General features: G+C 38.8%; 1 protein-coding gene across 2 annotated transcripts; it reads left to right on the top strand.

Annotated features, from left to right (window-relative positions):
* The first annotated feature begins 307 nt into the window (after window positions 1-307).
* On the top strand, window positions 308-26,864 carry THEMIS2 (thymocyte selection associated family member 2). 2 transcript variants are annotated; one of them, XM_053454506.1, is made up of 6 exons: window positions 308-413; window positions 20,739-20,879; window positions 22,018-22,428; window positions 23,745-24,805; window positions 25,944-26,061; window positions 26,723-26,864. In XM_053454506.1, the coding sequence occupies exons 1-6, from the start codon at window positions 308-310 to the stop codon at window positions 26,803-26,805; spliced, it is 1,920 nt and encodes a 639-aa protein (XP_053310481.1). In that variant the 3' UTR covers window positions 26,806-26,864. The 2 variants fall into 2 exon arrangements, with proteins under 2 accessions (XP_053310481.1, XP_053310480.1); XM_053454505.1 differs by having other exon boundaries at window positions 23,745-24,811.

The raw sequence follows: 26,864 nt of genomic DNA, 5'->3' as shown, positions 1-26,864 counted from the left end.
TCATACGCAGAGAGATGCATCTGGCTGAATGCATCTTCTGCAGTGAATTTAGCTAGGGGTGGGGAACTAGCAAATGCACTTGGGGGGATTCTGCATTAAAGCATATAATAACTGCTTGAGTTTAAAATTTACATGTGCTAGCACGGTACCTCATTCTCTTACCAAGTTTAGTTCCTCATTCAAGGGCTGCTAAGCTTAATTATAGGAATTGATACAGGAAATATGTTTCTTTATGAGTCACATCACATGCTCAAAGTATATCCAGTGAAAACTTGTGGTATTGCTCTTATTTCTTTATACTTTAACCATGGAGGAGCTGGAGAACGCAGTCCCTTTGAGTGACTTCATTATATCATTACCTGCCTCCTCTTTGCCAAGGATCATAAAGATTGCTTGTGGAGTCTATCAGCAGAGTAAGTATATGGGATCATGCAGAACAGCTTTATAGGAAACTGCCTACTTACCAGATTGTTGGTACACAAGCCAATAAGGGCCATATACTTAAAAATATAAACTACAAATGCAGGGGTTAGCCTAGTGTGGCAGTATTTATTGTTTTTAACACCCCCATATATAACACAAATTTGCTACAAAAACACCATACACTTACACAGACATAAACACTCTCTCTTTCCCAGGGGCCACTAAGTCTAGGATTACTTACCCGTTTACCTCACTTGTGGAACTATCTTCACAGCAGCCTGCAATTTTTGTACGTATTACATACACTTGGCCCCACTTGGTACCTCTGTTACGTTAACTGGGTGCTGTGCACACCTATTAACATGCCCCTGTACACATGCTGAATTATTTTGTAAGCCTTATGGTATGAGGGTTTGATGGTAAAAAAGAGGAGTTCATGGGAAAAAACCTCAAATTAGAAGAGTTTATATAAAGAAAAAAGTATTATACTGGGATAAACAGGAAAATGTGCATGCCTAAATATTTCTTTTCAGGCAAATAAACAATCATCTATAGTGAAATCCAAAACCTTTATTGGGCCACTATACAAAAAACATGTAAAGTTGTATACAGTCGTTTGAAAAAGAAAATACGCCCTCTTTAAGGTTTTACATATCAGGACATAACAACAATCATCTGTTCCTTAGCAGGTCTAAAAAATAGGTGAATACAACTCTCATGGGATATTACATCATGTCATGATTTATTCAAGAAACATAAAGACAAAATAAAGAAGCCATGTGTGAAGAACTAAGCACATCCTATGATTCAATAGCTTACAGAACCACCTTTAGCAGCAATATCTTGAAGTATTCAACTTTATCAGCCTCTCACATCTTTGTGGAGGAATTTTGGCCCAGTCTTCTTTGCAACATTGCTTCAGTTCATTGAAGGACCTCAATGGACTTCAACTGGGCCGTTGCAACATTGTGTTGTAGATTTGCTGGTATGCTTGGGTTTATTGGCCTGTTGCATGACTCAGTATCGGCCAAGCTTTAGCTGTCACACAAAAGGCCTCACATTTGACTCTAGAATACTTTGCTATACAGCGGCGTTCATGACTCAATGCCTGCAAGGTTCCCAGGCCCTGCCAAACAAGCCCATTGTTCCGGAAATCTTGTGATTTGTTCGAAAGCAACTTTGCAAACCAAAGCCGTGCTGCTATGTTCTTTTAAGAGGGAAGAGGCTTTCTCCTGGCAACCCTTCTAAACAAGTCATACTTGTTCAGTGGTTTTCTAATTGTACTGTCATGAACTTTAACGTGTAACTTTTGGGTTTTTTACAATTTCTCTGACCTTGGGGTGAATTTGCTTGGATGTCCACTACTGGGAAGATTGGCAAATGCTTTTCACGTTTTAATAATCTTTCTCACTGTAGAATGATTGACTGATATTGTTTGGACATTTCCTTATAACCCTCCTCAGATTGATGGGCAGCAATCACTGGCGTAACTACAGGGGTCACAGCTGTCGCATACACAGATGTATGTATATGTGTTTATGTGTGTATATATGTATATATATATGTATGTAAGCATGGATGTGTACTTGTGTGTGTGTGTGTGAGAGCATGGATGTGTACTTGTGTGTGAGCATGGATGTGTATTTTTGTGTGTGAACATGGATGTGTAAGTGTGTGTGAGCATTGATGTGCAATTGTGTGTATGTGTGAGCATGGATGTGTAACTGTGTGTATGTGTGAGCATAGCTGTGTAATTGTGTGTGTGAGCATGAATGTGTAATTGTGTGTAAACATAAATGTGTACTTTTGTGTGTGTGATCATGGATGTGTAATTGTGTGTATGTGTGAGCTAGATGTATAATTGTGTGTGAGCATGAATGTGAATTTTATTGTGTGTCAGCATGGATGTGTACCTGTATGTGTGTGAGCATGGATGTGTTCTTCTGTGTGAGAATGGATGTGTAAGTTGGGTGAGATGGAGTGTGTATTAGTAAGTATGAGTGTGTGTAATTTGTGTGTTTACATATGTTGTATGTTGGAAGGAGGGAGGACAAGGGGTAAAGAAGGCACAGAACAGCTGTTGAAGTTGGGGGGCCCGGGAAGAATTTTTGCATCAGGGCATAGTGGTTTCTAGTTATGCCCCTGGCAGCATGAATTGATTCTCTAAGATCATTGCTGATGTCGTTCCTCCTGGTGTTGTGTTAACAAACAACTGAATGCTCCAGACCAGCAAATTGTTAAACCCCTTTTTTAGAGGTGGTCACACTTGCTGATAATCAAGTGTAATAGCATTTTAATTCCTATAGAAGCAGTATGGGTGTACTTAGTTTTTCACACATGGGATCTTCATTTTGGCTTTATTTTTGTTGAATAAATCATGACACTGTATACTATGCTATTGTGTTGTTGTTGTTTTGTTGTTCATCTGAGGTTGTGTTTGCCTAATTTTTAGTCCTGCTATTGAACATTTTTTGTACTATTGGTTAATTATAAATGATCATTCCTGTATATCACTGAATGTAATGACAATAGTATTGACATTAACAAACAATTATCACAATTAAAATGATACCTTTAAGGACTGGGCTGCCTTTTTGTTCCTTTCGTGACCGAGACTGTTTTAACATTTTTGCAGTGCATGCATTTAGTGTACCAACACAATATTGTTTTTTTCAGTCTAAGGAGGGCTTTTTTTATTTTGATCATATCATCTAATTTAATATAAAAATAAATTAAGGTGAAAAATGTAACACTTTTTTATGACTTTTATTTGAAAAACTATTTTACTCATCTACCATTATCTGTTATTTATATATTATTATTATATTTTATTTATATAGCGCCAACAATTTAGGCAGTGCTTAATACAATACATATATTCAAGGGGTATGACAAGACGAAAATTGACTAAGACAAACCGATACATGAGGTGGCGAGAGCCCTGCTCGCAAGCTTACAATCTTGAGGGAATGGGGTGACAAACAGAAGGCAGTATGGTGGTTGTATCAATGACAAGGAGGAAAATGAAGAGGTGATAAGTGAGGAGGAGAGCGTTAACCCATAGTAAGAACGTAAGGATCGAGTAGTAGAGTATTTGCTTATGAGGGCAGAAATGTATGGAGCAGCAGTGTTATGGAGGGCCCCATACAGTGGGGCAAAAAAGTATTTAGTCAGCCACCAATTGTGCAAGTTCACCCACTTAAAAAGATGAGAGAGGCCTGTAATTTTCACCATAGGTACACTTCAACTATGAGAGACAGAATGGGGGGAAAGAATACAGGAAATCACATTGTAGGATTTCTAATGAATTCATTGGTAAATCCCTCAGTAAAATAAGTATTTGGTCACCTACAAACAAGCAAGATATCTGGCTCTCACAGACCTGTAACATCTTCTTTAAGAGTCTCCTCTGTCCTCCACTCGTTACCTGTATTAATGGCACCTGTTTGAACTTGTTATCAGCGTAAAAGACACCTGTCCACAACCTCAAACAGTCACACTCCAAACCCCACTATGGCCAAGACCAAAGAGCTGTCGAAGGACATCAGAAACAAAATTGTAGACCTGCACCAGGCTGGGAAGACTGAATCTGCAATAGGCAAGCAGCTTGGTGTGAAGAAATCAACCGTGGGAGCAATTATTCGAAAATGGACCACTGATAATCTCCCTCGATCTGGGTCTCCACGCAAGATCTCACCCCGTGGTGTCAAAATGATCACAAGAACGGTGAGCAAATATCCCAGAACCACAAGAGGGGACCTAGTGAATGACCTGCAGAGAGCTAGGACCAAAGTAACAAAGGCTACCATCAGTAACACACTACGCCGCCAGGGACTCAAATCATGCAGTGTCAGACGTGTCCCCCTGCTTAAGCCAGTACATGTGCGGGCCCGTCTGAAGTTTGCTAGAGAGCATTTGGATGATCCAGAAGAGGATTGGGCGACTGTCATATGGTCAGATGAAACCAAGGTAGAACTTTTTGGTAGAAACTCAACGTGTTTGGAGGAGAAAGAATGCTGAGTTGCATCCAAAGAACACCATACCTACAGTGAAGCATGGGGGTGGAAACATCATGCTTTGGGGCTGTTTTTCTGCAAAGGGACCAGGACGACTGATCCGTGTAAAGGAAAGAATGAATGGGGCCATATATCGTGAGATTTTGATTGAAAAACTCCTTCCATCAGCAAGGGCATTGAAGATGAAACGTGGCTGGGTCTTTCAGCATGAAAATGATCCCAAACACACCGGCCGGGCAACGAAGGAGTGGCTTCGTAAGAAGCATTTCTTTTTTTTTTTTTTATTATTATTCTTTATTAGATTTTTAAAAAAAGAAATTTATGACACACAAGTATCTGTAAATTACAAATCAATAAATAAAACAGACTTAACATAAACAACAAACAATAGTCATTTTTAATGACTAACATGAATTACTTAAAATCGATAGGACAATGCTCTATGGTAACTAATCCTAATGAAACTTTGGGTCTTAAAGAAGAGGAATTTGTGTCGCTGGCGGAGTAGGCTAGGGTTGAACTCACCAAAGGGATCCCGATCACATAAATATTCCAACTGGACCAGATTTTATTATAAAAATCTAAATCACTTTGGAAAAAGTATCTCTGTGACACTGCCTGAGTTTTAATTTGATTAAGAATTTCATCCCACAACGGATTATTTTGACTCTTCCAATGTCGGGCAATACAAATTTTACATGCTAATAGTATATTAATCAGTAGTATTTTGTTAAATTTAGACATTTGTGGTAAGTGTAAATGGAATAGGAAAGTCTGAGGTGTCAGGCAGATTTTATTACCGGTAATTAATGAGAATAGGAGACTTAATTTTTCCTTAATAATTTTAAGATTTTGACACTCCCACCAAATATGAAGATGTGTTCCAGTGGCTTCATGGCAACGCCAACAGAGACCGTTGTTAGTGTTATACATTTTACTTAGTCTATGTGGAACCAGGTACCAACGATGTAATACCGTATCTGCTCGATTATAAGATGACCCTGATTATAAGACGACCCCCCAAAATCAAAATATTAATTTAGGAAAAAAACAAAAAGCCTGAATATAAGACTACGCTATAGGAAAAAAGTTTTACTAATAAATATTAATTCATGTAAACTAATTTTCATATTTAATAAAAGCTATGATTGAGAAAAATATATTTTTTATTTCCTTTTATTTGCCAACCTGCCCCCCCAATTATGCACATCTCCTCCCAGGCTTGCCACTCTGCCCCCAGAAATGCCTTATACCCCCCTATTTGCCACTCTGCCCCATGATGTGCCTTTTAACCCTCTATATGCCACTCTGCCTCCAGAAATGTCTTATACCCTCCTATATGCCACTGTGCCCCATTATATGCCTTTTAACCCCTATATGCCCCTCTGCCCCATGATATGCCTTATACCCCTATATGCCACTCTGGGGGTGTTAGAAGTGTGATTACAGACTCCCTATGCCATGCTACCACGACCACCCCCCTTACACATCCATGCTATCACACACACACACACACACACTCATTCACAAACATTTAAATACTCATTCATTCCATTAATCACACATACACACACGCTCAACCCCCCCCCACCCCCTTACCTGAACTGCAGATCTCCCACTCGCAGACTTCTGCAGGGGCCCGGCTGTGCAAGCAACCTCTCTGGCCCCGCCCCCAGAGGAAGGAGGGGGGAGGTAGAGTTATGTGAGGACTGTGCTAGCTTCCTGTTCTCCTGCTGCTAATAGCAGAGACGCTGCTCGCGATCAAAGCCCGGTAAGCAGCACGGCCGAAGCAGAATGAGGTCTGATTAGAAGACGACCTCAATTATAAGACGAGGGGTATTTTTCAGAGCATTTGCTCTCGTCTTATAATCGAGCAAATACGGTAATTTAAAATGTTGTTCATGTAGATTTAAACAGTGAACTGCTTTTCTGGTATTCTGCCATGCTTTATACCACTCTTGCAGCTGAAACTCTTTTTGGAGATCCCTTTCCCATAGGGAGATTGTTTTGGACTTTTCCTGAGGTAAAAGATTTATTAACGTTTTTGATACCCTCGAGATTATATTCAGTTGAGGAATTTCCAAAAAGAGTTCGTCTAATATGTCGTGTTTTCTTGGTGAATTTACTGTCAAAAACTGTTTGATACGTAAATACATAAAAAGTTCTTTGTTTGGTAGATTAAATTTTAATTGAATATCAGCAAATGACATCACCAGTTGTCCATCCATAATATCTCTGATATTTAGAATACCACTTTGTTTCCAACCACAAATGTTTAAATCTTTAATATAAATACTCAGGGTTTCTGCAGGTGTCAAGTCAGACATACCTGCTGATATTTTTTCCGAACTTTAGATTTTATCTTTAGGATATCTCTTAGTAAAGGGCTTGCTATTTTTAAGTCCATCGTTGTTTTCTTATTTAGCCATATTAAGTTAAGTGGGTCATTAATGTTACTTAAATTTTTTTCTATGTTATAACAACCTAAATTATATTTATTTTTCAGTCCCCAAGCCATTGCATGAGATATATAAGAAGCCTCATAGAGTCTGTTTAGGTCTGGATAACCTAACCCCTCCTGAGAGATGCTCCTCCTCAAAATATTTTTTGAAATCCTAGGTTTTTTTGCTGACCATACAAATATAGAAAACAATTTTTCAAATTCATCTAATACTTTCTTAGGAACCTTATATGGTATAGTTCTAAACAAATACAATATCTTTGGTATTAAATATGTTTTTACTATGTTTACAGGGCCGGACTGGTCCACCGGGATACCGGGAAATTTCCCGGTGGGCCGGCAGGTCCGTGGGCTGGGACCAGGGGCAATTGCCCCCCAGGCTGCCCGAAATCTAATCTGAGCGGCCGCTGGGTGCTGATGCGGCCGGCCGGCGCTACTATAATACTTTTTTCTTAATTTAATATGGCAAGCTGGTCCGGCTTGCCATATTAAATTTTAAAAATGTTTTACAGTATCGCCGGCCGGCCGCATCAACACCCAGCAGCCGTGTGCGATGGCCGTCTAGTGATGGGAGCAGCGTGAGGGGTGAAAGCTCCGCCCCCTCGCACTGACCTTTTACCCCTCACTCTGCTCCCATCACTATGCGGCCGTCAGATTGCTGGGAATGTAATCTAAACGGCCAATGCGTGCTGATGCCGCCGGCCGGCGCTACTTTAATACTTTTTTTTACTTTATATGGCGAGCCGATCCTGCTTACCATATAAATAAAAAAAAAGTGTTAAAGTAGCTCCGGCCGGGGGCATCAGCACGCACCGGCCGTTTAGATTACATTCCCAGCAGTCTGATGGCTGCATAGTGATGGGAGCAGCGTGAGGTGAAAGCTCCGCCCCCTCACACTCAGACTGCTGCAGCACCGGATGTCAGGTCAGTGACATCCTGTCAGGAGAGAGAAGAGAACAGTGTGCGGGAACAGTGTGAGGACGGAAGTCAAGAGAAGTAAAAGGTGAGTAAAGTAATGTATTTTTTTGTACAAAATGTATAATATTTTTTTGTATGTGTTAAAAACAAAAAAAATCAGCATGTGTGTGTATGTAAGTGTGTCCCCCTATATGCCACTCTGCCTCCAGAAATGCCTTTTACCCCCCTATATGCCACTCTGTCCCATGACATGCCTTTTAACCCCCTATATGCCAGAGTGGCATATATGGGTAAAAGGCATTTCTGGATGCAGAGTGACATATAGGGGATTAAAAGGCATATGATGGGACAGAGTGGCATATAGGGGAACATAAGGCTTTTTTGGAGGCAGAGTGCCCTTTATGCCACTCTGCCTCCAGAAATGCCTTATACCCATAAATGCCACTCTGTCCCATGATATGCCTTCTAACCCCCTATATGCCACTGCCATATAGGGGGTTAAAAGGCATATCATAGGACAGAGTGACATATAGGGGATTAAAAGGCATATCATGGGACAGAGTGGCATATAGGGGGACATAAGGCTTTTCTGGAGGCAGAGTGCCCCATGATATGCCTTTTTGCCACGCTGCCTCCAGAAATGCCTTATACCCCCCTATATGCCACTCTGTCCCATGATATGCCTTTTAACCCCCTATAAGGCAGAGTGGCATATAGGAGGTTAGAAGGCATATCATGAGACAGAGTGGCATATAGGGGTATAAGGCATTTCTGGATGCAGAGTGACATAGAGGAGGTCAAAAGGCATATCTGGAGGTATAGTGGCAAAAGGGGGGTTAAAAGGCTTATCACGGGGCAGAGGGGCATATAGGAGGATTGAGGCATATCAGGGAGGCAGAGTGGCATATGGGGGGTATAAGGCATATCATGGGGCAGAGTGGCATATAGGAGGGTATAAAGCATATCCGGGAGGCAGAGTGGCATATAGGAGGGCATAAGGCTTTTCTGGAGGCAGAGTGCCCCATGATATGCCTTTTAACCCCCTTTATGCCACTCTGCCTCCAGGAATGCCTTATACCCCCTATATGCCGCTCTGTCCCATGATATGCCTTTTGACCCCTATATGGCAGAGTGGCATACAGGGGGTTAAAAGGCATATCACGGGACAGAGTGGCATATAGGGGGTATAAGGCATTTCTGGAGGCAGAGTGGCATATAGGGGGTTAGAAGGCATATCAGGGGGGCAGAGTGGCAAGCCTGGGGACAGATGTGCATAACTCGGGGGTAGGTTGGCAAATAAAAGGAAAAAAAAAAACATGTCTCAATCATAGCTTTTATTAAATATGGAAAAAAATTGTCTACATGAATTAATAAAGAAATAAAAGTTTCTTACCAGAATATCGTGAAGAATAATGTGATCAGTGTTTTGTTCCACTGAACTTTTTCATCTAAAATGTTCGCTGTAGCAAATGTTTTGATCCCATTATGTGTAATGTATTTAATTTATTAGGGCCTTTTAACACTTTTGCTTTCTGGCATTTTAATACAAATAATAAGATAAAAAGAATGGCGAATAGTGTGAGTCGGGTATGTATAAGGGGTGCGTGTGGTTAAAGAGCGCGACCGTGAGATAAACTATATGGGGCTGGTCTCCAAATTTTTCCAGGGCTGCTTTTCAGTCCCAGTCCGGCCCTGTATGTTTATACGTCCTAACCATGAAAGTTCTATTTTTTTCCATTTTGAAGTTAGTTCTTTCATTTCCACTAGCAAAACAGTATAATTTAAAGAAATTATATGTAAAGGATTTTTACTAATTTTAATACCCAGATATTCAACTATATTCTGAGATTTGATTGCATAATTTCCTTCTGAGAGGAATCTTTGTTGGTTTTCATTCAAATATAATGTTATTACTTGTGTCTTTAAAAAATTTAATTTGTAATTAGAAAAAGATGCATATTTCTTTATTTCTTCTAAAATAGAAGGAAATGACTGTTCTGGAAGTGACAGCGTTAAGAGTACATCGACTGCATATAATATAAATGAATGTTCCTGAGAACCTATTTTTATCCCGTGAATCTTTTGTGAATTTCTAATTGATGCTGCTAGAGGTTCCATGACCAGGGCATATATCAATGGTGCTAAAGGACAGCCTTGGCGGGTGCCGTTTTGAATTGTAAAAGATTTAGATTCGAAAGCAAGTCCTTTTATTCTAGCCATAGGGGATGAATATAATGCCATAATGTATCTTAAGAATCTTTCATTTAGTCCAAACATTTGAAAAGTTGCTTCCATAAATTTCCAATTGACTCTGTCAAAAGCTTTTTCTGCATCTAATGCTAGAAAAGCTGAGGGAATATTCTTACTATGGACTTCCTCTAATATATTAAAGAGTCTACGGGTGTTGTCTTCTCCCGATCTACCTGAAATGAAACCTGTTTGATCAGGATGGATAAGATCTGGTATAACTATTTTAAGTCTTTGAGCTAATATTTTGGAGAAGATTTTTACATCTACATTTATAAGGGAAATTGGTCTATAATTGATGTATCTTTTCCTGGTTTTGGTATTGGAGTTATTATCGCCTCCAACATTTCATTTGGAAATTTACCTATTTCTTCAAAGAGTCGTTTAAAAATCTGTGATAGCTCTGTATTCAAGATTTTATAAAATAATGCTGAAAATCCATCCGGGCCTGGTGCTTTCCCTGCTGTCAAACTATTTATGGCTTCCTCAATTTCTGTAATAGAGAATGTTTGATTTAATATATTCGATTGCTCTGTTGTTATTTGAGGAAGATCTAACTTCTTCAGGTAAGAAAATATTTGTGCATCTGTTTTATTTAAATCTTCCAGATTATACAATGATTCATAGTAACTTTTGAAGGCGTCTCCAATTTGGGACGGGGACAGACAGGTTTTATCTTTAAAGCGTATTTGTTTAATCCTATTTTGATTTTGAGCTTTAAGTTTATTTGTTAAATCTCGAGAGATTCGGTTGTTTCTGCAATACCATTTCTGTTTTAAACGAGTCATAATTTCCTCTGTTTTAATTTGTAATTTAGTTAATATCTCTTCTTTAATTGAGTTTATTTCTTCTAGTTTGTCTTCATTAGGGTTAATCTTATTGATTCTCTCTGCTTTTGCTAACGCAATGTGCAGTTCTGCCAAGTTTTTACCCCTAGATTTTTTGATCCACGATGCTTTTTTGATTAGGTGTCCTCTCAGAAAGCATTTCATTGCGCACCACAAAGTGGTCACTGAGATTTCTCCTGTATTGTTGGTTTCTAAAAATAGCTTCGTTAAGGAGCGGAGTTCTTTTTTATTTTCTTCTGATTTTATTAATTGCTCATTCAGACGCCATCTAAATCTCTTGTTATAATTTGGATTATCTAAAATTTGTATGTAAACTGGTGCGTGGTCAGACCATGTGATACTACCTATCAAAGAGGAGGAGCATCTCTCCAGTGTTAGTCCTGACATAAAAAAAGTATCTATGCGGGAATAAGATTTATGAGGTGCAGAATAAAAGGTATAATCTAATTCGTCTGGGTGCATGGTTCGCCAAACGTCATACAGATTTTGTTGAAATAAGGAAGCTGAAAATGTTTCAGCTTTTTTTTTAACCCTTTATCATATATTCCTGTTTTCTTTAATCATTTCCTGTCTAAATTGAAGTCTTGAATGCAATTTAAATCGCCCCCTATTATCACTAAACCTTTTTCGACTTTTTCTAAAGTTTCCAACGAATCGTTAATAAATTTAGCTGATAATTCTGAAGGGGCGTAGAGAGACATCAATGTATAGAAAGTATCATTAATTTTACAAATTAAAGTTAAGCGTCTCCCTTCTTTATCTGAATCATGTGTAATATATTCAAATTTAACTCTATGGGATATTATAATTGCAACTCCTCTTTTCTTTTTCTCTGTCATGGAGGCAGTATATATGTGAGGATATTTACGATATTTCCACATTGGAATTTGTTGTTTTTGCCAGTGGGTTTCTTGTACAAATGCAATATCTATATTTTCGTATAACATGGAATCATAAAGAAAAGATCTTTTATACGGTGAGTTCAACCCTTGCGCATTAATTGTTACTAGTTTAAGAGTCATAAGATTAATTGATGAAAAAGTGTTATAACATAAAGACCCATAATCATCGCCAGTCCAACACTCCTCCATATTAAGACCTTTTTGGTTTCAAGAAAGAGGCCATTGAGCTTAACACTAAACAAAAAGTATAATAAATATACACTAACTTGCGGTACAAAAACATACATTAAATCATTCGAACTGTCTCCAAAATTTAGGAGGGGGTAATTTACCATCCACCGTTTATGGAGAAAAAATCCCTGATCCATCTGGGATTCATATGGGGGGTATATAGGGTTACGTGTTAGAGAGAAAAAAAAAAGAGAAAAAAAAATATAGCCGTGTCTCAGCTGTGTTGTATACATTCTTAATTAATCATATGTTTCTATCTAGAGAGAGGGAGAGAGGGGGAAAAAAAAGAAAGAAGGGAGGAGAAAAGAAAGGAGAGGAAGGGAGAAAAGAGAAATCTGTGTGATAAGTGTTATGTGTAGGTTCTCCGTATCTTTAATTTGCGTAAAAATCACATTATAACAAGAAACAAACAAATCATGTACAAACAAACAAACAATAAATAAATAAATAATTTAAAAAACCCACAAAACAAAATAAAAAAAAAAAAGATCTGTGTGTGTACGGAGTGATGGCGTAGAGACGCACGTACGCGTGATGGGGGCGTTCCTGGGGCTGCGTGATTGAGACGGGAGCAACGGCTGACCGAGCGACTGAGCTGTGGGTCTCCTGCGATTGAGCGGCTGCGCGGCTGTGAGGCAGGGCAGCTGTGCAGTAGTGTAGTGATGGGAAGTTCGGATCATTAAAGTGAATCGGATCATTTCGATTCGTTCACTGAAATGATCCGATTCATGATCCGGATCTTCGGATCACTCAGTGTGTCTGCACGGAGTTACTGTTTTCCAGTAACTCCGTGCAGGCACACTAACGATTGGCCCCGCCCCTTTCATTATGAATCCTCCCCCCTGCCTCCAGTGATGTCAATGAAGGCAGAGAGTCGTTCAAAGATTCGGATCTTACAGGGATCCGAATCTTACAGTGATCCGGATCACTGTAAGATCCGGATCATTGTAAGGTCCGGATCATTGTAAGATCCGGATCATTGTAAGATCCGGATCATTGTAAGATCCGGATCTTTGAACGACTCTCTGCCTTCATTGGCATTCTAATCATTCAGAGAATATCACCATACTGTTATAAATAAATACATTAATAATCACTGCCCCCAGGATTTACATTCCCCTTTACCTGCAACTGCACCTTAAGCTAACTTTATTAAATTAATTAAATTAACCCTCACCATTAAATTAACCCTAAACACCCCATCATCCATGACTGCCCTAAAATTAACCCTTAACACCCCATCAACCATGACTGCCCCTAAAATTAACCCTTAACACCCCATTAACCATAACTGCCCCCAAATTAACCCTAAACACCCCATTAAGCATAACTGCCCCTAAATTAACCCTAAACACCCCGTTAAGCATAACTGCCCCCAAATTAACCCTAAACACCCCATTAAGCATAACTGCCCCCAAATTAACCCTAAACACCTCATTAAGCATAAATGCCCCTAAATTAACACTAAAGACCCCATTAAGCATAACTGCCCCCAAATTAACCCTAAACACCTCATTAAGCATAACTGCCCCTAAATTAACATTAAAGACCCCATTAAGCATAACTGCCCCTAAATTATCCTTAAACACCCCATTAAGCATAACTGCCCCCAAATTAACACTAAAGACCCCATCAACCATACCAATTTATTAGGTAATTTATCTGGAGTACATGCAATTAATTTAGGGGCAGTTATGGTTAATGGAGTATATAGGGTTAATTTCAGGGGCCGTTATGGTTAATGGGGTCTTTAGGGTTAATTTCAGGGGCCGTTATGGTTAATGGGATCTTTACGGTTAATTTCAGGGGCAGTTATGGTTGATGGGGTATAAGGGTTAATTTTATGCTGATGACTGAGGGTTAATTTAATTAATTTAATAAAGTTAACTGTAGGTGCAGTTATAGGTAAAGGGGGGCAAACTCAGGGGAATCTAAATCCTGGGGGCAGTGTGAACATTATTAATGTATTTATTTATAAAAGTATGGTATCAGTAATATTCTCTGAATGATTCGAATCTCTGTAAGATTCGGATCCTTGTAAGATCCGGATCCCTGTAAGATTCGAATCATTCGACTCTTCGGTTGATTCGACTCTTCGGTTCATTCGACTCTTTGAACGACTCTCTGACTCTATGAGTCATCGTTCCTGTGAGAATTAATGAGCTGTAACCTGACCCCAGAGTGCTCTGCAGATGACTCACAGCTCTAGGATCAGGTTACAGCTGCATGATGATTCACAGACTGAACCGCTACAAACGAATCGTTCAGTCTAGTGAACCGACTCATCCGGATCACTAAAAAGAACCGGATCAAATGAACGATTCGTTCATGATCTGGACATCACTACAGTAGTGCGGCTGTGCGGCTGAGCGGCTAGACTGGACGACTGGACGAGTGTGGTGGTCCGTCTGCAGTGTCTGCGGGACTGATTGGAGAATCATCTCTTTTCTTTGCTTGGAGTCTGGAACTGTCTGTATTTTCAATGTGAAGAAGAAATCAACAAGACCTTGTATCTGAAACTTTGAATCAGCAAAACTGGTAGGACCAGATTTAATTGGCTTATACTGGCTTATACTGATTATATTGACTCACACCTTTTGATATATAGTAACTGGATATATTTTTTGAACCTTCCCAAGAATACAAATTCTGGAAAAAAACCTGAATACAGCTATATGAGTCTTGATATATACAGAGGAGACAGTTTTTCTCTATATTTCAGTTGGGTTTATAGCTCTATGATTAAATAATGTGAATTAATGGAGAAAAGCTGAATGTGAACCAATGAACTAATGCATTTTTCCTTGATACACACATTCATACTGTTTTTTGTCCATCTTGAACTCTGTTACATTGAGAAATCTGCCACCAAAAGATCTAAATATAGTCAGATGAGATTCGTTATACACAGAAGAAGAAGCAAGGGAATTTCGTTTTTAATCAAGTAACTTGTGATAAAACAATCTGAGCCAAGAAGCTTAGCGAAGAGTTGATTGACATTAAACCAGTACCAGACTGACTTACTTTTTCTTTTTGGACTATATGGACAGTTATTCTAACACAAAAAGAAATCTCTTCAGGTATATTTTGAACGTACTGAAGTCTTTTACACAGAAATTATCATCTTATTTATTATGCCTCCCAAAACGTTTAAGTTTGAGAAAACAGATAAAATGGATAAAGGGGAGAAGAATAAAAACACTAACAAATCCAGAAAACCACAATCTATACACACTTTCTACTCTCTTCGCAGCCAATTGAGTCTCTCTGAATCACCTGAAAAATCAGTATTAGAGCACTCCGTAGAAGAACCAGTTCATACTCAATGGTCTTATATATCTCATAAAGATTTATCAACGGCTCTAGAGACTTTATACGATAAAATTAAATCTGACCTCGGTAGAAATTTGAAAGACTATAAGGATGAAACTTCCTCCATAAAGTCATTATTAGCTTCCCAATCTCAGGAGATCTCCACTCTTCAACAGACTATCAAGGATCTAAAAATGCAAAATGAAGAATATAATCTGGAAATTAATAATAATGGCGTATAAATTAGCAGATATGGAAGACAACTCCAGAAGAAAAACTTAAGAATCAGAGGTATTCCAGAAGCAATTCCAAACTTGGATCAATATATTAAGGAACTCTTGGCTACATATATAGATATTAAACTGCCGGGACCAACACCAGTCGGTAAGGTCTATAGAATTTCAAAACCTTCTAACCCTACTTATAAAGACCAAGACAGAGATACCATAGTTATTTTTGCCAGTTTGTGGATCAAAGATCAGTTTGTAAAGGAATGGAGCGGAAACCCTCAAAAAAATAAGAAATTTGTATCATTAATTTTTTATCCCGATCTTTCCAAGGCTACAAGTATCAACAGGAAGAAATTTGCGGACTTTACAGTATGCTTAAGAGGAAATAACATCAAATATACCTGGGGTTTTCCGACTAAAATTAGGGTCACCTATAGCGGAAAGATCTACATCTGTCATGACCCTGAACAGCTCAAAGCTAAATTAATTTCCTGGGGTTTAATACAACGAACCTCAGATATTGAAGTATAGAAGTTCCCGAATTTTTTTTTTTTTTTTCCTCCTTAGAAACATATGATAAATTAAGAATATATACAACACAGTTGAGACATGGGATATTTAAAACTACACATTATAGAGACATTTTTCTTATTTACCTGCAAGGAATAACATTTAAATGTAATGTATATGTAAAACTCGTAAGAAGCATTTCAAGGTCTTGGAGTGGCCTAGCCAGTCTCCAGATCTCAACCCCATAGAAAACCTTTGGAGGGAGTTGAAAGTCCGTGTTGCCCAGCGACAGCCCCAAAACATCACTGCTCTAGAGGAGATCTGCATGGAGGAATGGTCCAAAATACCAGCAACAGTGTGTGAAAACCTTGTGAAGACTTACAGAAAATGTTTGACCTCTGTCATTGCCAACAAAGTGTCCAGTGTCTTACCTCTCTCACTCCAATTCACCCTTTCCTCTGCTTTCTAATTCTTTAGGTCCTGTGCCACAAGAGAGCAAGAGGTCTTTTCCTTCAGACCTCTGTTTCAGTGCTCTCTTGCTGCTTGTGCGGCTTCTATGCTAAGCGCAGGCAAATGACGTCATATCCAGGATCTGGCACACAGTGTTAGGGAGTGCTGAAACAGAGCTCTTTAGTGCTGAGCCCCGTGATATGACGCCAGCATAGCTTGAGCTTTGCGATGGAGCGGTTACTGGTCTCTTTTATTTTAAGATAATTTAAAAAATTAACCGGCAACCAGGCATGCCCGTCATAGGTTTGGCATTGTTACTTTAAGGTAACTACTGCTTCTTTGTGGTGTATTATTATTAGTTAAAAAAATAACTTTTGACAAGATCTCCCTGCAGTAAACTTGTGCTGATATGATCTTGCAAACCACTTACATTAACATATTCTGTTCTATAACATGACACATAATACTTACTATATTGTACCTGCTATTTTTTGTGTGTGTGGTGGTACTATAATTACCAACTTCCGATCTTCTGGAACTACTTTCAGTATTGGCTGGTTAAAACAAGTCTGCTAGCAGTTTTGCCAGAACACACTGAAGCACTTTTAATAACTTTATTAATTGATTTATGTTTTACTTTGTAGAGTTCCGCCTCTGTAAAACACACATTTTACATATTTCCCTACTTCTCATTTCTAACTTAAGTCACTTCACCATTCTCTGTAAAAACTTAACAGAAGTATTTATTTATGCACTCAGCTAGATCTATATCTTCATTTACATAACTCCCATCATTTATCTTTTCTCCAATTATTCCTTGTTCACATTTTCTCCTGTCACTTATATATCTAAAATTGCATGTTCTTTGGCACATCTAGTAAAAAGGTTTTGATTCCATAAGCTTAGCTTATGATGAACGGCTCTGATCTTTTAAGAATGCTTATAGTTCCTTAATGCTACCTTATTCTCCTCCAATAAATGGAGAGTACCACATTGTTTTTTTCTTACTTACAAGTTTAATGCAATGCTTTAGCAGAGCATTTCTTCTCAGACTCTATCTAAATTTGTCCAGGCTTCAAGGCACTATGTTGTGTCCCCTGTGGCATCTTATCCTTAGGAGACCGCTTGTGAACCCTTGTCTTACATCCTAGTCCCATTTGCACACATCCTCTGTCTTTCAGCATGGATGTGTCATCAAAGAAGTAATTTATACAGGCAACATCATGCTGATGCGCATCCCCTCTATCACTTTACTTATGGTGCAACACAGTGCACATCAATGATCATACAGGCAACTCAACCTGTCCTTTACAAACACCACATGCACACACGTACAACATTGTTAATATCATTAATGTTAATATTACAACATACAAAGACAAATGTATGCTTTGTTGAACCGGGTTGCCTAAGAGCATTTACTGTTCCAGTGTGACTGTGCTCTTGTGAACAAAGCAATGTCCATAAAGACACATACATACAAAGGAGGGGCTACCCAATACTAATGTCCATGGTCAGGGGCGGGCTGGGCCGGGGGGCAGGGGGGCAATTGCCCCCCAGGCTGCCCTGAATCCGGGCTGGCCGGCTGGCCGGGCGGCCGGCAGACGAACATTCATGGCAGCCGCAAAGTTATCCGCAAAGTATCCAAAAACGATACGCGCGGCAACTGTGGCTGTGTGTCGGGACTTGATAACAGGACAGGACACAGAAGAGGAAGAAGAAAGAGGAAGAATGAAGAGGAGGAGGAAAAGTGACAGTGCCAGAGGAAAGGTAGGAAAATATTAGTAAGTGTGTGAGAGTGATGGGTGTTATGCTGTAGTTTATGATGAATGTTTGTGAATGAGGGTTTCAGATTGCATGGAAGTGTGGGGGGATAGCATGGCATATGAAGGCTGTCTAGGCATGATAGGAGTGTGCTGTTATCAATTTTTTTATTTTTTTTCGTCCAATAATTCAATAACAGTATTAATAGATATATATGGTTGCAAACAGCAATCACACGCCTATCATGCTAAGTCAGCCAGTACATGCTAGAACCTGGGCATGATAGGATTGTGATTGCTGTTAATTATATGTATATATAGGTATATATATATATATATTAATATTGTTGATTTATTTTTTGTCTAATTTTGGTGTGTTACTTTTAATAAAGTATTTTAAACTTTTTTTTTTCGGATTTGGCCAAATGAATGCTGAATTTTCAGTTCGGTGCATCCCTACTATGTACTAAGCCAGTCACTGAAGTGTTAGGCCTACACCACATCAATGTTTGGCTTAGTATATAGTGATAGGGGTTGTACTGCAGTATTGTCTGGCTCAAAGTATAGGCACACATTGACGGTGGTACAGCGTAATCCCTAAGTATATAATGATAACAGTTATGCTGTACCACCGTCAATGTGTGCCTCAGTATATAATGATAACAATTTTGCTGTACCCCTGTCAATGTTTGCCTAACCATAGAAACTATGCAGTTTTAAAGTGTGTGTGTGGGGGGGGTGCCACATACAGGATCTGCCACAGGTGCCAAATACTCTAGGTACGCCCCTGCATCATGTAGCAGTCAGACCCAATGGCCATTCCTCAGCTCTTCGTCCCACGTCTTAAAAGGGGTGGGATAAAGAGCTGAGGCACGGCTATTGGGCGGCGCAGTGCGTGCACGCCGGCCGCTTGAATTTCATTAGGCGCCAGTGGAGTGACTGCTTTCAATGTTGCTCGCAGCCGCTTTGGTGGCGCAATGGACCACTTGACTAGACTTGCCCCCCAGGCCTTAGGCTGCCAGCCCTCCCCTGTCCATGGTTTTGGCTTGGGATGTCCAACAAGCAAATATTGAGATGTCAGGTGTCCACATACATTAGGTCACATAGTGTATCAAGGCAAAACTATTTACCAAATAAATATAGGCATACCCTTAGAACATAGTCTTTTTAGGATTAAATGGAACTGTAATGTGTTAAAGGAGGTCTACTGTATTTCCAGTTCTCTTTATAATTACACACTTTACACTCATTACACTCATACATACTTGCTGAAAGAGAACTTAAATAACTTTAACTTCTTTTCCAGCAAGTACGTTTTTTCTGTTCCAGGACATATGTTTTTTCTCCATGCCTCTCATAATGAAACACAGCCATAACTGATACATTTCCCTTTTGATAACCCATATCTCTCTGCTCATCTTTCCTCTCGAGCGTCCTTTTCCAGAGAGCTCAGAATGTTTGGTGGGTATTGGTTCTACAACCCTAAAATGTCACAATAATGTGTGTAACAGGTTCACCAAGAGAGCTGTAGTAACTCCCAGAGATCACCCATATGTATCCTCCTGTTGTCCCCAGAATAACTTCCAGCACCAGCCAGCATGCACACCTTGGAACCCTGCTAAGTGTACCCAATAAGTAGACACAACTACCTTGAATTGAGTACAGCAGGAATGAACGGTTTATTGTTGTAAAACATAAACTCATATATCCACAGAACTTCATTAACATAAATTAACATTGATAAACAGGTACATGTAGACAACCCAACTTTAATCTCCTTTATCCCCTGAATCTCCCCCTGGCAGCAATCCTGTTAATGGGATTAGTTTACACAATGGAGTTCCTGCCTGTGCAATCTTTGTTTGGCAGCCAGGCTGGAGCCATCTCTGACTACCTTGGGGCCTTGTATGACAGGTCATTCTGTCACATAGTGTATAGAATAAAACAGTGAATGGGTTTATAAATGAAAGTATATAAATTGAAAGGTTCCTTAAAGGGACAATTTACTGTCCCTGCCATTGCATACTTAAGTACTCTGTGAGTTAATATACTGTACATTCATCTATGCATTTTTACGTGACACAGAAACTGAATCCCTTCAGCTTCAGCTGCACTCCTCATTTATGTTCCTGCAATGCTTGGCAATGATTGGCTGCTTGAAGCAGACAATCTCTGTGGGGAAAGTGCTTTATTGGGAACTCATTCTCTGGAGCTGGCTAGAGGTAAGTACATCATGTGCAGGGAGATGTATTTGGCCTAACCCATCTCCTGCATGGTAACTAGCTGGGAAGACAGAGAAAGGGTCAAATTTATATGGGTGGGAGGATCTACAGAGTCCCTCCATACATAAACATTTAAAGTACGTATGATAGCTAAGGTGTCCCTTTAAACTTCTTTACATTCAAAAAAAACACCTTTACATTTCAGGTTCCATATATGACATTCAAGGCACTGAATGTTCTTTATCTACCGGGGATGTACTTAAAGTCATTAGCAAGAGGTTGAAGTCTGTATCTCTTGTGGATTCAAAGACTGGAAAGTACCATCATCTTCCTGTAAATTTTCAAGGTAAATACGAAATCAGTTTATTTTCAATATGTGTATGTTTGTGAGCATGGATGTGTAATTGTGTGCGTGATTGAGCATGGATGTGTAATAGTGTGTCAGAGTGGATGTGTAATTGTGTGTGTGTGAGCATGGATGTGTAGGTGTGTGTGTGTGTTTGAGAGCATGTATGAGAGTATGTGTAAGTGGGTGAAATGGAGTGTGTTAGAATGAATGTGCATGTGCGTGTTAGTGAGTATGAGTAAGTATGTGTAATTAGTGTGTGCTTACATATGTGTGCCAGAGTCTATGTTGAAGGGAGGGGAGCGGGACAAAGAGGGCACATACAAGTTGTGAAGTTGGGTGCCCCGGGGCAATTTTCTCACCAGGGACCTGTGGTTTCTAGTTATGCCCCTTATGTTTCTAAGTGTCTGGAGCTCATTTACTAGCGTTTAGGTGTGTGTCTCGCAGACATATACAGCTTAAATGCAATCCTGCTTGTGCACAGTATAATAGATTGTATATAGGCACCATGTAACAGGACCCAAAAACAGGACTGTCACAGCAAATCCGGGACTGTTGGCAAGTATGGAATACTCTGCCTAATGAAGGTTCATTAGCATGTCAAGAAAGAATCAGCACAGTGTGGTATTACAGCTGGGAAAGCCACCCAAAATATCGTGAATAGGACAATGACAGCTTCCAGTTCTGCAAATAAATGAAATGTATTGGAACAAAATGTAATGAAACCAGGTTTTTATTAATGCTAACCTACATTAAATTATTGTATACAGCACTATCTTATACTCAAAGAGAAACTTATTTTTAACAAACACTGTCATTTCAGCCTAGATCAATATATATATATAATAGACAAAGGCAGATGTGCAATTATAATTTGTCGTCTTTCTTTTAGTACGTTGTTGAAATACATATTCAAAAATATAAGCTTTTACGGGTATAGACCTCCACTCCAATTGCATTCATGCACTTTTTGTACAGCTTTATGTGTTTTCTCAATCATAATTGTAAAGCACTGTATTGGTGATATATAATTTATCTTTTCATATGACATTTTTCTGTAGCTTCACCAATGTCCTCAACTCATTTCATAAAGACTGTCAAAAAATGATAAAAACAGTATCTTTGTCATATATTCTAGGTTTGTTTGAAATATCAGAGGATACATGTATATACAACAACTTTGGTGCGTTGCATAATGAATTGTGTAGTGGTGGCTACACACATGGATTCTGGTTTTCATCATTGTCAGACATGATCATTGGAGGCCAACTCATCAGGAGGCACATTCCAATTCAATACATGTCAACCGAGACATACAAAAAATGCAAATATGCTAATTGCCAAATGTACGTGGGTCCCAAAGCACTCTGTCTCAAAATACCTTTTTCGAAGGAAGGACAGTTTTATGAACATAAGGCACTGGAATCATACTCACTGGATAAAATTTTACAGTCACCTATCTTATTGAAAAGTTGCCTGAGATGCAGTGAAATAGGAAATGGTTCATATATTGTATGCCCAGTTTATGAAATTGCAACTGTTATGCACAGTGAGTATTAACTTAAACTTGATTACTGCTATTCATACTCTCTGACTTGGACTTTTGTGTTAATGTGTTAATTATTACATCATAAAATGCACACATTTTTGTAATAAATCTGTGTTGTTATCCTGCCATTCTTCCATTATTAGGGTTGGAAGAGATCCTGTTATAGAGGGAAACAACTGTGTTAAGGTGATACCTTCATTTGCTGAGGAGATTTACAGTGCAAATTTCCAAGTAAACTTAAAGAAAGAGAGCTCCTGACAGCCCTACTAAGGAAGAATGCACATTAAAATACTCTTGGTATTTTAAAATGAATTCTTCCATGATCTGCTCAAAACAGCCATGCAGTGGCAGGAAAGTGATCCCACTAAAATTAATAGAGACACTTTCCAAGCTGTCGGGAACATACCCCGCCAACACTGCCATTGATGGCCAAACACAACTTACAGAAATAGCTGTGAAGCAGGGTAAGGGTCAACTGCATACTGGGACTCTGCATTTGACCCTTTAAGACTCTTCTTAAGTCATGTTATAAAGTTAAAGCTTTTACATGTAAACAGGCATTGTTAGAGTAGTAGATAAGATCTGTAAAGTTTAGACTTGTGACTAGTCATTAGCAGAAGTGCGATGTACACATTGCTCAACTGATGTAGCCCCTGGGAGTGTCAAAAGTCTCCCAGTAGATAGTGTCTGCATTTCTGCATGATGATTATTCCATAATGATGTTATGTAAACGTGTGTGCTGCTTTCACATCTCTATGTTTTGCACACCCATGTCTTCATTTTCTACTGGTGTTCAATTCGCCTCAATCCATTACAAACAGGGTCTACACATGCAAACTCCAATGATATTTAACAATAGAGAACATTGCCAGTACTTCTGTTTGTATGTTTGGTATTAAACAGTGGTAATATTTGCTACCACTTTGGTTGTATAAAGTCAAACTAGTGCAATCATCATATCAATCATTGGAATGTTCCTACTGGTGTCTCCACTTTCACTACTTTGCTAAATAATTTCTGTTTATACATAACCCAAATTTATACATAACCCAATTTAAGAATCATGTTACAGTATTGCCCTGAACGGGTACAGCTGTAGGATATAGGTCTTAGGATATGAATACTTTTCTTTATGTCACTTTTAGTTTACTTAATACAGCCAATGAGCGAAGAGTAGCATAGAACATTCTGAACTCACATATGTATAGTTTAAACACACAGGGAGTTGTCACTGTAAAACAAATAAGGTTAAGTTAGAAACATGTCAAGTTTATTTGTGTGGCTTTTTTCACAAGATGTATTCTATTTTACAACAGTGAGAAAAGATCTTGTGATAATGCAATCAAGTCTAGAAGTAGATGTGATAGATATAACTGATAATTGTGGAGTCATCGATTTTGTCAAACCTTTGTCCTTGACCGAAGCTTCTGAGTGTGAAGACAAGTTCCCCATTGTAGCAGAGATCTTGGACAATTCAAAATACACCTCCTTTTTGAAAAGTGACATATTTTCCGCTTTGCGAAAAGGTAAAAAAATTGTTATTCACAAGAAGTTCCTCTCCAGAAAAGTTTTAGCCACTGCTAGCAAAGGGAAGCTTTCTAGCTTCTTCTACATCCATGATTCATACAAAGGGATGTTTCGACAACGGCCAAGGGAGTTTTCAACAATATATGATCTTTGGATCCATGCTGTAGCAGGAACAAAACTGAATGTTGTAGTAACTCAGGATAGTGAATGTTTGGAGGGCTCTTTTCCATCCTTAGGTATTGGGGATCACCTTAAGGTTCTGCATCACACCACAAGGAAAATATCAACCAAGGATGTTGATTTTCTAGTTTGTAGAAAGGAGTTAGCTGCTGCTGCTGCTGCTGATGATGATGATGATGAATCAGAGGAGATTGTGCTGCCTTTGAACCTGGAAGGCCGTTTTGTGGAAGAAATTACAAATAACAAAAAATATAGCCTCAACAGTTTAATCCAAACACTTACACTTCCATGTGAAGTGAAGGTTGTAGCAAAAGATCCGTCCATGAACTGTGACCCCCTGTGTTCATTTTCTTTGCTCAAGCTAGAGGAGTTGATTGAAGAACCTGTGCTGTTGATTGGCTTTCAAGAGACTCCATCTGAATGCTTTGAACTTCCAATTAAATACTCTGATGTTTCCTTGGTTTTCCTTGAGGATCCAGTCCCACCAAGTAAGGAACCAAACATGGTAGCACATGTGGAAGAACTAACAGAATGTTTTTACTATAGTATACGGAAAGACCAACCATGCAAGGAGCTTCCACCACCCAGGCCCCCTAAAAGACAGACTAGTCTGAAAGTGGAGCGTCCATACAATAATTATGCAAGTGAGAAAAATCCAGCATCTATTAAGGTGAGGGTATGTATATTCTGATTTGTTACCATCTTGTTATACTGGTGAAGAAATAAATACTGATTTATGTATTTTTTATTGTTTGATTTATTTCTTTTAACTGTAATTATATTTGTTTAAAGTATTGCAAGTCAAAATTCACCTATTAACTCTTCTACTAACAAATTTACAACTCAACTGCAACTCTCCAGCCACTTGCAGAGCAAAATCCAGGACTTCCATGCAAAAGTACCGGTATGCGTTGCGCCCTCACTAGGCTTCAGGGACACCCAATGTCTGCTACACCTTTGTTGTCAGAGGAGATCCATCATAACTTTATATTGTGTGGTTGGCTGCACATTGAAAAAATATTGTCATTTGGTGGATCAGGTGTAAGGTTTATGTCCAAGTGGCGAGCCCTCAGTCTATGAGAGAGCAACTGATGAACCAGGCTGATAAGGGTGAATCCCTGAGTTGCTAATTTTCAATTCAATACAATCTGGCTATGTCAAAGTTATTAGTGTGCAGTTGAGTTTCTTGTTCAAAATATGTATTTAATATGTTAGTTTGACATTTGATCTGCCAACGATACTTTACTCTTTACCTTTAGTGAATTGAGAAAATGATCTCCTCATAATCCTGATCTCTTTAACGCTTTATCTTTCTCTACCATTATTATTATAATGTTTCCAAATATTCAGATAAATAGACCTATTACCAAAGGATAACTATAATTTTGATTTTAAAATTATCTGTGAGTCCATTTTTTCTTGGCCTAATATGAAAATAGTTCTGTTATCAAAACTATATTGCATATTTAAATTGTTCATTTTTACAAAAAAGTGATATCAATGCCACTGTTTCATGACTCCAGTGGCTTCATGACTCCAGCCATATTTATATAACTCTACAGCTGGAAGAGTTACCCTACCAGAGGTTAGAGTGCACGCACATCCACTTGCAACCTCAGTAAAACTCCTCTCACAAAATAAACTAGATTTTATAGACTAGGAGGCATACAAACATAAATAAACTGTTGGCATGCTGTGCACTGCTATATCTGTTTTATTGATAACTTTAGAGTTGTTACTATATAAAGTAAAACCAAAGTATGGTTCGGTTTTTATAGTTTGGTGACCAGATCTCTTTCTCGTTGTAGGCTTCACCAACAGCTTTTCTCAATCCCCTGGAAAAGCATATAGATACCCCACAGAAAAGTATGTCATGTATGAGTAATCCGAACACTTCCACTCCAAGGATAGATACAGTTGAAGAAGGTGGGTGTGTTGGCATGTTTTTGCAAACTGATGGATGATTTCTTAAGACAAGTTTGAAAAAGAATACAATTATTATGGAGAATCCATTTCAGGTGCCAGAAAATGGCTTTTTACTCTGGCACCTTAGCATATTAGAATAGTAAGCAGATATGTAATATTTTGTAATATGATATGGCTTATTATTATATGTTTTGCTTTCTCAATGTGAGCTCTACAGTTGATTGCACATTTTTGACATTTTTAAGGATTGATGCCTTGTGACATGACAAATTACTGAATGTCCCTGCAAATTGTATAATGCATTGAGCAGTAAGATCTTTGACCATAAGCAGAAACCTAGGCCTAGCCCTACTAGGAAGAAAAGCTAGAGTTAACAGTGACACATTACTAAGGGCTAATCCTGGAGTATACAGCCCAGCCTGAGAATCCCGGGACTCCGAGGGATTAGAATGTTTCCAGGTTTGATTAAAATGAAGGACATTCTTAAATGTGGATTGTACATACCAAGGGTTCTTTCCTGGCCTTTACGGGAGGCAGGGAGGTGCAGAGGCAGGTTGAAGATGTGGGGACTAGCTCCCAGTGAGAGTAAGTGGGACTGAGAGAGTCAAAAGTCAAATGCCAACCCTAGTTAGAAAGTAAATCAGTCTTTATTTTTTCACAGAGTTTCAATATGACCATGACTATGAAGAGGTGAGAGATGAAATGTTCAGCAAGTTAAAAGTGACGACGAAGAAAACGTATTAAAGAAGACAGTGGTGAGACGGTACAAAATATACACTTTGACCATATATTGTGCAATATGT

Source organism: Spea bombifrons, chromosome 2 (genome assembly GCF_027358695.1).
Source record: "Spea bombifrons isolate aSpeBom1 chromosome 2, aSpeBom1.2.pri, whole genome shotgun sequence".
Classification (NCBI taxonomy): domain Eukaryota; kingdom Metazoa; phylum Chordata; class Amphibia; order Anura; family Pelobatidae; genus Spea; species Spea bombifrons.
This window is presented reverse-complemented; position numbering and strand designations above follow the sequence as displayed.